The sequence below is a fragment of the Carcharodon carcharias genome, chromosome 25 (genome assembly GCF_017639515.1).
Source record: "Carcharodon carcharias isolate sCarCar2 chromosome 25, sCarCar2.pri, whole genome shotgun sequence".
NCBI classification, from domain to species: Eukaryota; Metazoa; Chordata; class Chondrichthyes; order Lamniformes; family Lamnidae; genus Carcharodon; species Carcharodon carcharias.
Window position 1 is genome coordinate 5,131,422 of NC_054491.1, and position 15,237 is coordinate 5,146,658.

At 42.1% G+C, this 15,237-nt stretch overlaps 1 protein-coding gene across 3 annotated transcripts in view; it reads right to left on the bottom strand.

The window, feature by feature from the left end:
• Positions 1-15,176, bottom strand: part of ncapd3 (non-SMC condensin II complex, subunit D3) — an 80,188-nt gene extending 65,012 nt beyond the window's left edge. For 2 of the 3 annotated variants that reach the window (XM_041174471.1, XM_041174470.1), the window contains exons 1-3: positions 15,092-15,176; positions 9,547-9,707; positions 3,694-3,856 (exon numbers count right to left, since the gene is read on the bottom strand). In XM_041174471.1, coding sequence (XP_041030405.1) covers positions 3,694-3,856; positions 9,547-9,707; positions 15,092-15,152 — 385 coding nt within the window. In that variant the 5' untranslated portion in view covers positions 15,153-15,176. Of the gene's footprint in view, positions 1-3,693; positions 3,857-9,546; positions 9,708-14,764; positions 14,823-15,091 lie in introns of those variants that run through there. The other variant, XM_041174472.1, reaches the window with a different exon arrangement.
• Positions 15,177-15,237: the final 61 nt, after the last annotated feature.

Genomic DNA, 15,237 nt, shown 5'->3' on the forward strand with positions numbered 1-15,237 from the left:
ATCATCAAAAGATGTCACAGACAAAAGAACACAGAGGTGTTGAAGTTGGTGACATTATCTAAACGAATGTGCTAATTAAGAATGGATGGTAGGGCACTCAAGGTATAGCTCTAGTGGGGGTGGGAGAGCATAAAAGATTTAAAAATAATGTAAATAGGTGGGAAAAGAAAAATCTATATAAATTATTGGAGGAAAAAAAAACCAAAGGAAGGGGGAAGAAACGGAAAGGGGGTGGGGATGGAGGAGGGAGCTCAAGACCTAAAGTTGTTGAATTCAATATTCAGTCCAGAAGGCTGTAAAGTGCCTAGTCGGAAGACGAGGTGCTGTTCCTCCAGTTTGCGTTGGGCTTCATTGGAACAATGCAGCAGCCCAAGGACAGATATGTGGGCAAGAGAGCAGGGTGGAGTGTTAAAATGGCAAGCGACAGGGAGGTTTGGGTCATTCTTGTGGACAGACCACAGGTGTTCTGCAAAGCGGTCGCTCAGTTTACGTTTGGTCTCTAAAATGTAGAGGAGACTGCATTGGGAGCAACAAATGCAGTAGACTAAGTTGGGGGAAATGCAAGTGAAATGCTGCTTCACTTGAAAGGAGTGTTTGGGCCCTTGGACAGTGAGGAGAGAGGAAGAGAAGGGGCAGGTGTTACATCTTTTGCGTGGGCATGGGGTGGTGCCATAGGTGGGGGTTGAGTAGGGGGTGATGGAGGAGTGAACCAGGGCGTCCCAGAGGGAACGATCCCTACGGAATGCCGACAGGGGGGGTGAAGGGAAGATGTGTTTGGTGGTGGCATCATGCTGGAGTTGGCGGAAATGGCGGAGGATGATCCTTTGAATGCGGAGGCTGGTGGGTGATAAGTGAGGACGTGGGGGACCCTATCATGTTTCTGGGAGGGAGAAGGCGTGAGGGCGGATGCGCGGGAGATAGGCCGGACACGGTTGAGGGCCCTGTCAACGACCGTGGGTGGAAAACCTCGGTTAAGGAAGAAGGAGGACATGTCAGAGGAACTGTTTTTGAAGGTAGCATCATTGGAACAGATGTGACGGAGGCGAAGGAACTGAGAGAATGGGATGGAGTCCTTACAGGAAGCGGGGTGTGAGGAGCTGTGGTCGAGGTAGCTGTGGGAGTCGGTAGGCTTGTAATAGATATTGGTGGACAGTCTATCACCAGAGATTGAGACAGAGAGGTCAAGGAAGGGAAGGGAAGTGTCAGAGATGGACCACGTGAAAATGATGGAGGGGTGGAGATTGGAAGCAAAATTAATACATTTTTCCAAGTCCCGACGAGAGCATGAAGCAGCACCGAAGTAATCATCGATGTACCGGAGAAAGAGTTGTGGAAGGGGGCCGGAGTAGGACTGGAACAAGGAATGTTCCACATACCCCATAAAGAGACAGGCATAGCTGGGGCCCATGCGGGTACCCATAGCCACACCTTTTATTTGGAGGAAGTGAGAGGAGTTGAAGGAGAAATTGTTCAGTGTGAGAACAAGTTCAGCCAGATGGAGGAGAGTAGTGGTGGATGGGGATTGTTCGGGCCTCTGTTCGAGGAAGAAGCTAAGGGCCCTCAGACCATCCTGGTGGGGGATGGAGGTGTAGAGGGATTGGACGTCCATGGTGAAGAGGAAGCGGTTGGGGCTAGGGAACTGGAAATTGTTGATGTGACGTAAGGTGTCAGAGGAATCACGGATGTAGGTGGGAAGGGACTGGACAAGGGGAGAGAGAAGAGAGTCAAGATAACGAGAAATGAGTTCAGTGGGGCAGGAGCAAGCTGACACAATCGGTCTACCGGGACAGTGCTGTTTGTGGATTTTGGGTAGGAGGTAGAAGCAGGCCGTCCGAGGTTGGGCGACTATCAGGTTGGAAGCTGTGGGAGGAAGATCCCCAGAGGAGATGAGATCAGTGACAGTCCTGGAAACAATGGCTTGATGTTCAGTGGTGGGGTCATGGTCCAGGGAGAGGTAGGAGGAAGTGTCTGCGAGTGACGCTCAGCTTCCGCGAGGTAAGAAGTTGGGTCATACTTAACTTGGGGATAAAAAATTTGTTCAATTTCATATTTTCTTTAAGGTTAAAATAGAGCCCGAATGTGTCCAGCTCAGCAAGCTGACAAGAGGACACTCAGCAGTGGCAGGAGTTCTAGATGTCATTAGTGTTTAATGGCAGATAAATGCATTTTAACTGCCTGAATCAGACGGCCCACTTAATGTAGTTTAAGAGCGGCTTTGTAATTGATGCCTACATTTCACATCATTTCCCCGATATAGGTGGTTGTATGTGAAAAAAGTGTAAGTGGTGAGGAGTATACCTGCAAACTGAACTTTCAAATAAAGACAGTATGGTTTTGAAATCTTCCGTTGTTGGTTTACAACTTTTGGTTTCAAATTTCAGGTCTCTCATAGGTGAGTCCCTATGTTTTAAGATAGTGTTTTCACTAGGCTTGATCACTAGTTAATCCTTCATCAAGATACTCAGCATAATGAGCTGAGCAATCTTGTATACATTTATTCTGAATTTATTTCAAGTCTCCACAATACCTCTTTCCAATTATAGATATTAACCAGTTCTCAGATGAAAATATTTTATAAAAGCAGGAAGTTAATAACTGACTGAGATCAAATACATCTATTTATAAAAAACACTTTTATTGTTTGCATGTCAAAAAGTTAGATAAAAAGGTCAATTGCCAAGTTGTTTTGAATATCTTTATATCTGCCAAGTCTTTTTTTCCTCTAATTCCAAATGCTCAGACTCAAACAAACAATTAGAGTTTAAATATCTCAGTTACTAAAATTCCCTGGATTTTGAACAACTGTCAACCACGTTTGAAAATAACTGGCATCAGACACATAGTTTAAAAAATATTAGGCTGCATTTGTTCAAATGTAACTCAACTATATTTCAAACTGCTTAGGCAGCTGAATAAAACTTGTAACATTGGTATGGAGATGAGCTTGGTACAAGATTCTGGCTGCAACCCAGTCTTAAATTCCTAAAGTATTGTTACCAAATTCGAAGGAACAGGCAGCAATCATGAAAAAGATTTGTTAAAAATACTTAGTTTTTCTAGAAGCAGCATTCCACCAGCTAGTTATATAATACCCCATGCAAAACACAACTGATACAAAGCTCCTTCAAAGACAGCTCCCTACCTCCTGACATCAGTGTACTCAGAGACTGAATCAGGTCCACACTCCAGAAGAACCCTATTGCTTTTTCAGCTAATGTCTTGTGAAACTGCTTTGCGTCTACATAAAAGGAGTATGTCAAAGGGTCTGCTGATTATAATGGAGCAACTTACACTTAAAAAAAAAAATAACTAAAACAAGGGAGCAATTCATACACAGGTATGATTTCCATGGCTGCTACTCAACAGCAGCACTGCAAAAGCAGTCTATGGAAAAAACAAAGGGGAAGCAGAAAGAAGGGTTACAAATAAAATCAGATAAGGAAAATTTCCATCCTAAAATATCTTTTACAGTTTCAGTTTAACCATACATATAAAACACTCAAGTTGGTTTACAAACTGTGGACATTTCTGATAAGAGGCAAAAAGTTGGAAAATTTATTTGACAGGTTCAAAAATGTATTGATCTGCCAGAATTCCATCGCACTTGGTTGGCATTTTTTCCTAAAACAAAAGACTTGGAGTTCTGTTACGTGGATTATGTTACTAAGCATTTTTTGAGCTATGCAACCTCACCTGGGATTTCGAGGAGCAGGAAATAAAGTCCAGCTGCATGCAAGGCATATTCTCGTTGGATGACATCAGCTCTCTTACTCTGGACCATGCAGATAAAATGATGCAAGACAGCAATGAGGGCATTGTGGGAGAGATTATTCTCTGTAAAGACTGTCCAAATATCCTAACAAAAAGGAAAAACATAAATTCACTTCAGATACAAAATTTGACCAAATATAAGTTTTGGGAATCAGGCATAATAAACGTAGGTTTGTTAAAGTCACTGAACTTTACTGGAAATGTGAAGAGTTATATAGGTCAAAAATTTTTTGTGGAGCTTAAACACTGTTTCTGTAAGCAAATTTTATTAAAAATTCAATCCACAAGAGTGCAGTCTGTCTATGTGAAGATATTATACACAATCTGAAATCCCTTTAGCAACTTAGTACCATCACTTTGGAATGGGATTAAAATAAGCTAAAAAGTGGAAAATTAATGGGCTAGAGGTGGCATTACAAAAGAATCTTATTTATGCTCCTTTCCTACTAATTTCTTCCCTTCTTCACCACAAGGTGTCAACTTTTTACCTTAAAGTACTTCACCCAAGTGAAAAGCAGTTGACCTTAATTCCCTCATTCTCAACACACATAAATGCTTTCTGCAAAGGTCATTTATTTCCCCCTCCCTAACTCAAGAGCACAGATGCCAAATGCCCCTTACTGCTACCATAGCTGAAATCAGGCAGCACAACACATAAGAGGGATCAAAGTTCCTGAACTGAAATACCTCAATGACTCCAATAGAGGAAGCAGATATTTCATGTTAATAACTTCATGTGGAAGCAAGAGCTGGTCTTAACTTTTATGGGAAAGTACATTAGGCAGAATTGCAAAAACAACATTAGTGGTGAATTGAAGGTTTCCTTTATTAGTGCTTCATGGACTTTCAGTACAATCATTTTAAAAAGAAACAAAAACAAAAACAACCACAAAGGCTCTAGTCTCTTGCACATACAGGGAGATTTGAAAAATTGCTTTTATTCCATTTAGTAGAAATGAAACTACTTGCAATACCAGTATAGGGGAAGTATAAGGTTTCAGCCACTCAGACTGGCAGGAAACAAGGTTCTCTCTGTTGCCATCTCCACCTTAGGTATCAGAACACTTCTGTTTTTAATACTGCAGAGTCCAAAGGCTGGACTAACAAGTCTGTTGCCCATCAAGAGACCTAATCCAAAAACAGGTGTCCAGAAAGCCTTTTGTAGTATCACGATATTTATAGTACCAATGTCCCATCAATTTCAGCGCTAGACAGTGGCAGATGCGCAATATAAATGAATCACTATCTTAAAAAACAGTTGATTATATTATAGTCTAGAAACATTTTCTATAGGACTTCTCTCCCCGCCCCAACCATGTGACATCATAATGCATCACTTAAATTAATATTGGGATTGTCTTTGCAGACAACAGTTTCGATTCATATTACAGGAGTTGAACTTCATCTTGCAAAAAAACTTGAAATATGGAACACTTGCCCAAAGGCTCAACGATAATTAAGTTAAGGCCCCTCGAGGTTTGATTCCTAGTCTTTTTTGAGTTAGCTGATTTAAGACAGAACAGTGTTAAGGACCTTGCAACTGGTTTGAGCCCTGGATCTGCCGAGTGCAAAAGAAGCCAGAAACCTACTGCTATTATTACTCAGAGATTCCTACAGTGTACACCACATTTGTGGACGTTGAATGAGGACAAGACAAAGTTGTGATGTTTCCAATGACTGAGCAACCTGACAGCTGACTGAATCATGGCCATTTTATTCTTGGAAGAACTAACAAAGAGAAAACATAATCAAGTCATAGAACTCAAAATAATTTTTTCACCTCTGTAATTTCTAACTTTTATGCATTTTTTTCAGTTTTAAGTGCTTTCATTTTCTTCTCTCTATTCCCCTTTCTTTTATCAATTACCTAACTTTCTTGACTTCTTCAAATTAACAGCTCATGAGTCAGACAAAGCTGGAAATCCTGGACAAATGAACTAATAGGCAAGATAAATTTTAAATCGACACAAATGAGTAATCTTGCCCGAATAAACCAAGATGCATTTTACATACTTTACAGATTTAATTTGGAGCAGTTACAGCTTATCTAATTTATCCAAGTGTCTATAGAAATGACATATGGTACAAATGGAATCCACAATGAAATAAAAACAATTCTGCTCTTCACAGCCACTGTTCGGTAAAATCAGCTTCTCATTGTTTCTGAGTGTGAAAACATGGATTTGGTCCAGCCTTTCAATTAACACTCAACCATTATTTAAAAGGAAACGAGATTGATCTACATTGCTACCATATCACAAAAATTAGGAAGTCGTAAAGTTCTATTCTACCAGGCACACAGGAATGCTATTAAGAGTCCAATGTACCTTTTCTGATGAATTGTATTGCTTATTCATGAGGTTATTAGAGTAGGATTTCATCACATCACAGGGCAAAGGAAAAGATTTTGCACAATGTTTCCAGACTCCCACAAAACGACAGTTAAAATACACACGAGTATGTGATAATTGAATTAGAAAAATACACTTTTTAAAAATTCTTTCACAGGATGTGCTGGCTAGGCCAGCATTTATTGCCCATCCCTAATTGCCCTCAAGAAGGTAGTGATGGTGAGCTGCCTTCTTGATCTGCTGTACTTCATGCAGTGTAGGCATACCCAGTGATGTTTGGGAGGGAGTTCCAGGATTTTGACCCAGCAAATGGCAATATATTTCTAAGTCAACATGGTGTGTGGCTTGGAGGGGAACTTGCAGGTGGTGGTGTTCCCATGCATCTGCCTTGTCCTTCTCAGTGGTAAAGGTTTTCGGTTTGGAAGGTGCTGCTGAAGGATCTTTGAAGAGTTGTTGCAGTGCATCTTGTAGACGGTACACACTTCTGCCACTGTGCTTTGGTGGTGGAGGGAATGGATGCTGAAGGTGGGGGTTTGGCTGCCAATCAAGTAGGTTGCTTTTTCCTGGATGGTATCAAGCTTGAGTGTAGTTGGAGCTGCACTCATCCAGGCAAATGGAGGGCATTCCATCACACTCCTAGCTTGTACTTTGGAGATGGACGACAGGCTTTGGGAAGTCGGGAGGCAAATTACTCTCCACAGAATTCCCAGCCTCTGACCTGCTCTTGTAGCCACAGTATTTATATGACTGGGCTAATTCAGTTTCTGGTCAATGGTAACTCCCAAGGATGTCAATAGGTGGGGGGTATTAAGTGATGGTAACGCCATTGAACGTCAAGGAGCGATGGTTAGATTCTGTCTTGTTGGAGATGGTTATTGCCTGGCACGAATGTTACTTGCCATTCAACATCCCAAGCCTGGATGTTGTCCAGGTCTTGTTGCATTTGGGCATGGACTGCTTCAGTATCTGAGGAGTAGCAAATAATGCTGAGCATTGTGCAATCATCAATGAACATCCCCACTTCTGACCTTCTGATGGAAGGCCATTGATGAAGCAGCTGAAGATGGTAGGGCCTAGGACACTACCCCAAGGAACTCCTGAAGTGATACCCTGGAAAAGAGATGTTTGACCTCCAACAACCACAACCATCTTCCTTTGTGCCAGGTATGACTCTAACCAGTGGAGAGTTTTCCCCTCGTTGACTCACTTCACCAAGTTCAGCTCTTTGTCCATGTTTGGACTAAGGCCCTAATGAGCTCAGGAGCAGAGTGGTCCTGGCAGAACCCAAACTGAGCATCAGCGAGCAGGTTGTTGCTGATTAAGTGCCACTTGATAGTTATCTACGACACTTTCCATTATTTTACTGAGGATCGAGAGTAGACTGGGGCGGTAATTGGCTGGGTTGGATTTGTCCTGCTTTTTGAATACAGGACATATCTTAGCAGTTTTCCAATTGCTGGGTAGATGCCAATGTTGTAGCTGTACTGGAAAATCTTGGCTAAGGCCACAGCTAGTTCTGAAGTACATGTCTTCAGTACTATTGGAATATTGTCGGGGCCCATAGCCTTGCAGTATCCAGTGCCTTCAGCTGTTTCTTGACATCACGTGGAGTGAATTGAAATGGCTGAAGACTGGTATTTGTGATGCTGGGAACCTCAGGAGGAGACACTCAGCACTTCGGGCTGAAGATTGTTGCAAATGCTTCAACCTTGTCTTTTGCACTGATGCGCCAGGCTCCCCCATCAGTGAGGATGGGGATATTTGTGGAGACTCGTCCTCCTGTTCATTGTTTAATTGTTCAACATCATTCACAACTGGATGTGACAGAACTGCAGAGCTTAGATCTGATCCATTGGCTGCGGGATCACTTAGCTGTCTGTTGCATGCTGCTATCACTGTCTGGCATGCAATTGGTTCTGTGTTGGTGCTTCACCAGGTTGACACCTCATTTTTAGATGTGCCTGGTGCTGCTCCTGGCATGCCCTCCTGTACTCTTCATTGAACCCTGGCTTAGTGGAAATGGTAGAGTGGGGGATATGCTGGGCCACGAGGTTACAGATTGTGGTTGCATACAATTCTGCTGCTGCTAATAGCCCACAGCGCCTCATGGTTGCCCATTCAAGTTGCTAGATTGGCTATAAATCTATCCCATTTAGAACAGTTGTAGTGTCACACAACACAATAGAGGGTATCCTCAATGTTAAGATGGGACTTGGTCTCCACAAGGACTATGTGGTAGTCACTCCTACCGATACTGTCATGAACAGATGCATCTGGGGCAGGCAAGTTGGTGAGGATGAGGTCAAGTAGGTTTTGTTGGTTCCCTCACCACCTGCTGCAGACCCAGTCTAGCATTTATGTCTTTTAGGACTCAGCCAGCTTGGTCAGTAGTCATACTGCTGAGCCACATCTGGTAATAGACATTGAAGTCCCCCACCCAGAGTACATTCTGTGCCCTTTGACCTGATGCCATGAGACTTTATGGGTCCAGAGTCAATGTTGAAAACTCCTAGGGCAACTCCCTCCTGACTGTATACCACTGTGCTGCCATCTCCATGGGGTCTGTTCTTTTGGTGGGACAGGACATACCCAGGGATAATGATGGTGGTGTCTGGGACATTATCTGTAAGATTTGATTCCATGAGTGCAACTATGTCAGGCCGTTGCTTGACTAGTCTGTGGAACAGCTCTCCCAATTTTGGCACAAGCCCCCAAGGTTTTACTAAGGAGGACAGTGCAGGATCAACAGGGCTACTTCTGCTGTTGTTGTTTCCAGTGCATAGGTCGATGCCAAGTGATCCACCGGGTTTCATTCCTTTTCATTGACTTTTAACTGTTTTGATACAACTGAGTGGATTTTAAGAGTCAACCACATTGCTGTGGGTCTGGAGTTACATGTAGGCTAGACCAGGTAAGAATGGCAATTTTCCTTCCCTAAAGGACATTAGTGTTTTTACGACAATCGCTTCATGGTCTCTTATTTATTTTCAGATTTATTATCTGAACTTAAATTCCATCAGCCTCCATGGTGGGATTTGAACTCTTTTGTCTCTGGAATACTGGTCTGGCAACACTACCACTAATCTATAAACCTCCTCTTATACAGACACAACTTATTTGGCTGGTGAGAGTGAAGGAGAGGTCCCAGCAGTGGTGCAGCAGTCTGGAAAAATCCCACCCCAATAGAACTAATGACCATTGACAAATAACCTCCTGTGCCGCAAGATCCTATGATTCCATAAAGGGAGCCATCACATTTGAAGGTATTAAGCAAGACTACAATAATGCTTACTATCTTCCTAAAAGGTGCAGCTTGAATGGAAAGCAAGGCATAAAAGTAAAGAAAGAATGCATTTAGTCATAAATTTGCACTGATGGCAATGATTAGACTAAAGGGAGAATACAAACCATCCAGAATACTTACACCCAATGTCTCTGCTGGCTGGTGCTGGTCAATGAACTTAAAAAGTCTCTTGTAAAGTTGGGAGAATATTTCAATTCCATTTTCTGTGATCTCTGATTCCAAACGTGAATCTAATGGTTCAGTCTCTGTAAAATCCAACTCCCATACTGTATCTACCCATGCTGAAAAAAAGCACCAAAAATCAATGCATCTTTCAACACTCAAAAGAATGAGAGACACATAAAATACAATGAGACTATAACAACATTTGTCATGTGCCTGTTATTCATTTTACATATCTGCTTCAACTCCAGAAAAGCAGTGCTCAATTGGCTTCCAAGCAGCGTTTTCCTTTTAAATACATATTAGCCTGCCAACAGTGTTTGTAAAGTTGTACCTGGATGCTCACGAATGCGAACATTGCTATTTCTATTATAGCATATAGTCACCAGAGTGCTGTACTCCTGACATCACTGACACAGTATTAGGTCTTTTATTTAATTGGCAGTGTCCTAATATGTATCATCTGTAAGCTGGCAACAAGCAACCAGTAAACTCAGCTTCCTTCTACAGCTGGCAGTCTAATAGGTCCATGAGAAGCAGAAAAAAAAGCAGACAAGTTAGTGTATTTTTTTTTAAACATATGGTACATAATCGATATATCAGCTAAAAAGTGCAGGTAGGAGAGGGCTACCATGTTAATGTTTACACAGTTGATAAGGTTAATATGGGTACCATAATGCAGTGTGCAAGGATATGGGTACAAGCTCCCACATGCGCACTGCTGCACAGGGAGGGAAATTATACCATCTTGACTTGGCAGCTCGTAGATACTCTCTGGTGGCAGCCATGAGCTGATTTGGAGGTGACATGGGAGTAGAATGTCCAGAACATCAGTTTGCCTGCAAGCGCGAGTTAAGAGAAGGAAACTTACCATGCTAGAAAAATCAGACTAAAAATTGTGCGCACTCACATTTGAAAATAATATCAAAACAGAAAATGCTGCAAATACTCAGCACTTGTGGAGAGTGTACATAGTTAATGCTTCAGGCTGATGTCCATTCATTGGAACTGTAAAGAGTTAAAGATGGTTTTAAGCAGGTTCAGAGGAAGGGAAAAAAGAATAAAATAGATGATGGCACAACAATTTACAAAGTGATTTTAACATAATAAAGTGTCCCAAGGTGCTTCACAGGAGCACTAGAAAACAAAATATGACACTTGGCCATATAAGAGATATCAGATGATCAAAAGCCTGATCAAAGAGGTCTTAAAGGAGGAAAGCAAGGTAGAGAGTGCAAGGAGAAAATTCTAGAGCTCCAGACCCATGCAACTGAAAGCATGAACTCTAGGCAAAAGGGGAGGGTACTGTCTGTTCTTTCCACCCCTCTCCCAGTCTCTGTATTTGCTTTAAACCTATTTCATGCATCTTCCATTGTATTTTTCTTTTTGTGCTTGGAAATGATTAAAAATACCAATTTAGAATATTCTCACTGTTCCACACCCAACTTTTAATTATACTGCACGCTCAGCTAACATTCACCGTATCTGTAAAATAGTTAAAAGCTGAATTACAAAAATAAAACCCATAAAAGTCTTTCCTCCACCTCTTCATTGAGCCAAACTACCTACAGATTCCCAGCAATGCACGTGAACCCAAGTCCATGAATATCCTCACACAATGCCAAAACTGCTGAACCACATGAGTTGGTGTTATGACCACATGATGAAGGGTTAAAAAGTGACTCGTCTAATTTACCACTCCAGGTCTGGCTGTGACATGGTAGTGTTGTGAATTCAGTGAGAACGTGCCTTGCCAAAGCTATAGGAATCCCACCATGTACACTTTCAGATGATAAAGAATTAATCTCACAGGTTTTCTGAGTTTAAATTAAAGAACAATATAAGTTTTTTGACCTACTTTCGAATTAATAGAAGAGAACTAGGTAAATCGTAACACTCATTCACAAGTCATACATTCCCTGGGCCCCACTCACATACACAAACAAGTACAGATGGTAGAATGAGAAGATAGATGTAAAGATTGTTTATTTTTTCCATGAATTGTAAAGACTAAACAACCAAAAGAAATATCTGGTTAACTGTCCTTTGGCTGGTTTTGATGTGGCAATTCCAGTTTGCAGTTGTTTTGTTCAGTTGTCATCCTAGGTGTAGCTGCATGGAACAGATTTCCATGTTTCATCCCCAAAAGATCTTGGATTACAGTAGATTCCTCCTTCTGGTATGGTTACTTATAAAAACATAGAAAATAGGAGTAGGCCATTCGGCCCCTCAAGCCTGCTACATCATTCAATATGGTTATGGCTGATCCTCTATCTCAATGCCATACTCCCACTCTCTCCCCATACTACTTGATGCCTTTAGCACCTATAAATCTATTTCCTTCTTAAATATATTCGGCCTTCTGTGGTAGAGAATTGCACAGGTTCACCACCAAGTGAGGAAAATTCATCTCATCTCAGTCCTGAATGGCCTATCCTGTAAACTGAGACTGTCACCCCTTGTTCTAGAATCCACCCACCCAGTCAGCAGAAACATTATCCTGCATCCAGTCTATCCAGCCCCATCAGAATTTTATACATTTCAATGAGGCCACCCCCACCCCCTCACCTTCTTCTAAATTCCAGTGAATAAAGGCCTAGTTGACCCATATGACAATCCTGCCATCCCAGGAATCAATCTGATGAACCTTCACTGCACTTCCTCCATGGCAAGTGCGTGCTTTCTTTGGTAAGGAGACCAAAACTGCACACTATAATCCAGCTGTGGTCTCACCAAAGCCCTGTACATCTGCAGTAAGACATCCTTGCTCCAGTACTCAAATCATCTTGCAATGAAGGCCAACATGCTATTTACCTTCTTAACTGCTTGCTGCACCTACACACTTGCTTTCTGTGACTTGTGTACAAGGACACCCAGGTCGTCCCTCTGTACATTACCATTGAAATAATACTCTGCCATTCTGTTTTTCCTACCAAAGTCGTTAACTTCACACTTATCCACATTATACTGCTTCTGCCATGTATTTGGCCATTCACTCAACTTGTCCAGATCACTTTGAAGCCTCTTAACATCCTCCTCACCACTCACAAAACTAGGTGGGAATGTATCATCAGCAAACTTGGAAATATTACATTTGATTCCCTCATCAAAATGATTGATGTATTTTGAATAGCAGGGGCCCCAGCACTAATCCCTGCGGTAACCCATTAATCACTGCCTGCCACTCCAAAAAAGATCCATTTATTCCTGCCTCTGTTTGCTACCTGCTAACCAATTCTCAATCCATGCTAATATATTACCTCCAATCCCACGTGCTTTAATTTTGCACACTAACCTCTTATGTGGGACTTTATCAAAAGCTTCCTGAAAATCCAAATACATCACATCCACTGTTTTGCCCATATCTATTCTACTAGTTACGTCCCCAAAAAACTTCAGTAGGTTTGTCAAACATGACTTTGTCCACTCCTACTGATATTTTTAAGTGTCCTGTTATCACATCCTTTATAATAGACTCATATTTTTTTCCCTACTACTGGTGTTAGGCTAACCAGTCTGTAATTTGCTGTTTTCTCTCTTCCTCCTTTTTTAAATAGTGGGGTTACATTTGCCACCCTCCAATCTGCCAGGACTGTTGCAGTATCTACAGAATTTGGAAAATGACAACCAACACATCCACTATTTCCAGGGTCACCTCCTTTAGTAGCCTGGAATGTAGATTATCGGGCCCTGGGGATTTATCGGCTTTCAGTTCTATTAATTTCTCCAACACATTTTTTTCAGTAATACTAATTACCTTCAATTCCTCCTTCTTTACACTCTCCTTCAATATACCCTTGGTTCCCTAGTATTTCTGGGAAGTTATTTGTGTCTGCTTTGCAATATCTGTGCTCAATACTTCAGAAAGAGAGACACACACATACACACACCCTGGTCTTGCAGACTTTCAGTATGTCATTGTGATATCTGCTCTGACTTGGTAAAACACGGTTCTTAAAAATCTTTGCTGACTGTATATTCCAGAGGAATGTAATTACCATATCTGCTGTAGTCAGTGTGTTGGATGTTGGAGAACAGATAATTACAATTTTTGATGTCTCATCTCAAAAACCTCTAAAGAGCAATTGTGTAAATGTCAACAGGCGATGAGTCCTTCACGCTCTCAGAGGTGGACGGGCGCGAGAATGTTCCTTTTCATCCCACTTGGGGGCGGAATGCAAATTGTATATTCAGCTGGCCGGCAGTCTCAATGATATTAAAGTTTATTAAAAATCCAGCCGGAAAATAGGCGTTAGAAATTATATGTTTTTCTTAAAAAAAACCACATCGTTGTAAAATTGGATACAGAACTGCATGTACAAGAATTCCTGCAACATCTACTTATATGACAAATATAATCACAACTATCATGATACAATCAATCAGTGAATCAACAGGCATTTTTTTGGCACTGTATTCCTACGAGATTAACCAGTCTGTGGATTTACACGGATCACAGCAAATCACAACAATCTCACGCTACCTCCAGGGCAGCAACAAGGATAAAAACAAAATAAATGCGGATGCTGGAAATCCAAAACAAAAACAGAATTACCTGGAAAAACTCAGCAGGTCTGGCAGCATCGGCGGAGAAGAAAAGAGTTGACGTTTCGAGTCCTCATGACCCTTCAACATAACTGATTTTTCTTTACAAGGAGACCAGCTTACATTTCACCCCTTTCTTGGACTCACTCAAGTTCTGTTGAAGGGTCATGAGGACTCGAAACGTCAACTCTTTTCTTCTCCGCCAATGCTGCCAGACCTGCTGAGTTTTTCCAGGTAATTCTGTTTTTGTTGTGGGTGAAATATAAGCTGGTTTAAGGTGGTTGGGGGAGGGGGGGGGGGGTGAAGAGAGAGCAACAAGGAGCTGCAGGCACACAATGCATGTCAGGATTCCTCCACGGTTCATTTCCAAACTCGTCTGGATCACAAAACATGTCCTGGACGAACCCTAACCTTAACCCTAAATACTGCAGATGCTGGAAATCTGAAATAAAAACAGAAATGGCCGGAGTAACGTCTCCAGCCCGATATGATTCGTCTTTAAATCCCTGCGATGTTCGGCTGACTTAGTGCATGCGCTTGCAACTGGTTTGTGAGTTATCACACCGAGAACATAATCATTTGCAAGGTATGCAGTTGGACCAATTGACTGTGAACGACAGCCAGGACCTACCTACAGTTAAGTTGCACGGGTAATTTTCAGTTGAACCATCTCCGGATGGCGTATGAATGGTTAATTATGCATCCAAACAAAAAACAAAATGATGCATCCCATGACTTGCAAACAAATCAGTTCAAGAAGTAAGTGCAAAGCAGGTCGTCATCGTATTCGGCACCCAGTCCAGTCCTGTCCTGTCCCCGGGACAGGAAAGATACCCCTACAAAGGAACTACTTATTTATTAGTTAACCTCTCCTCCCCTGCAGATCGTAGCAGGGAGGTAGCTTCACCATCCCCAAGATGCTCAACTCCCTCCCCTCCCCTCCCCTCCCCTCCCTTACCTGTACTAATCTGCCGCAGTTTGAAGGATTCCAGTCCCAGCACCAGCTGCGTTCCAGCCATTTCAAACCCAATTCACCCGCCAAAACAGGGCGCCGGCGCCGCGCCTGCGCACTAATCCTCAACAACTCCCCAGCAGCACCACCCC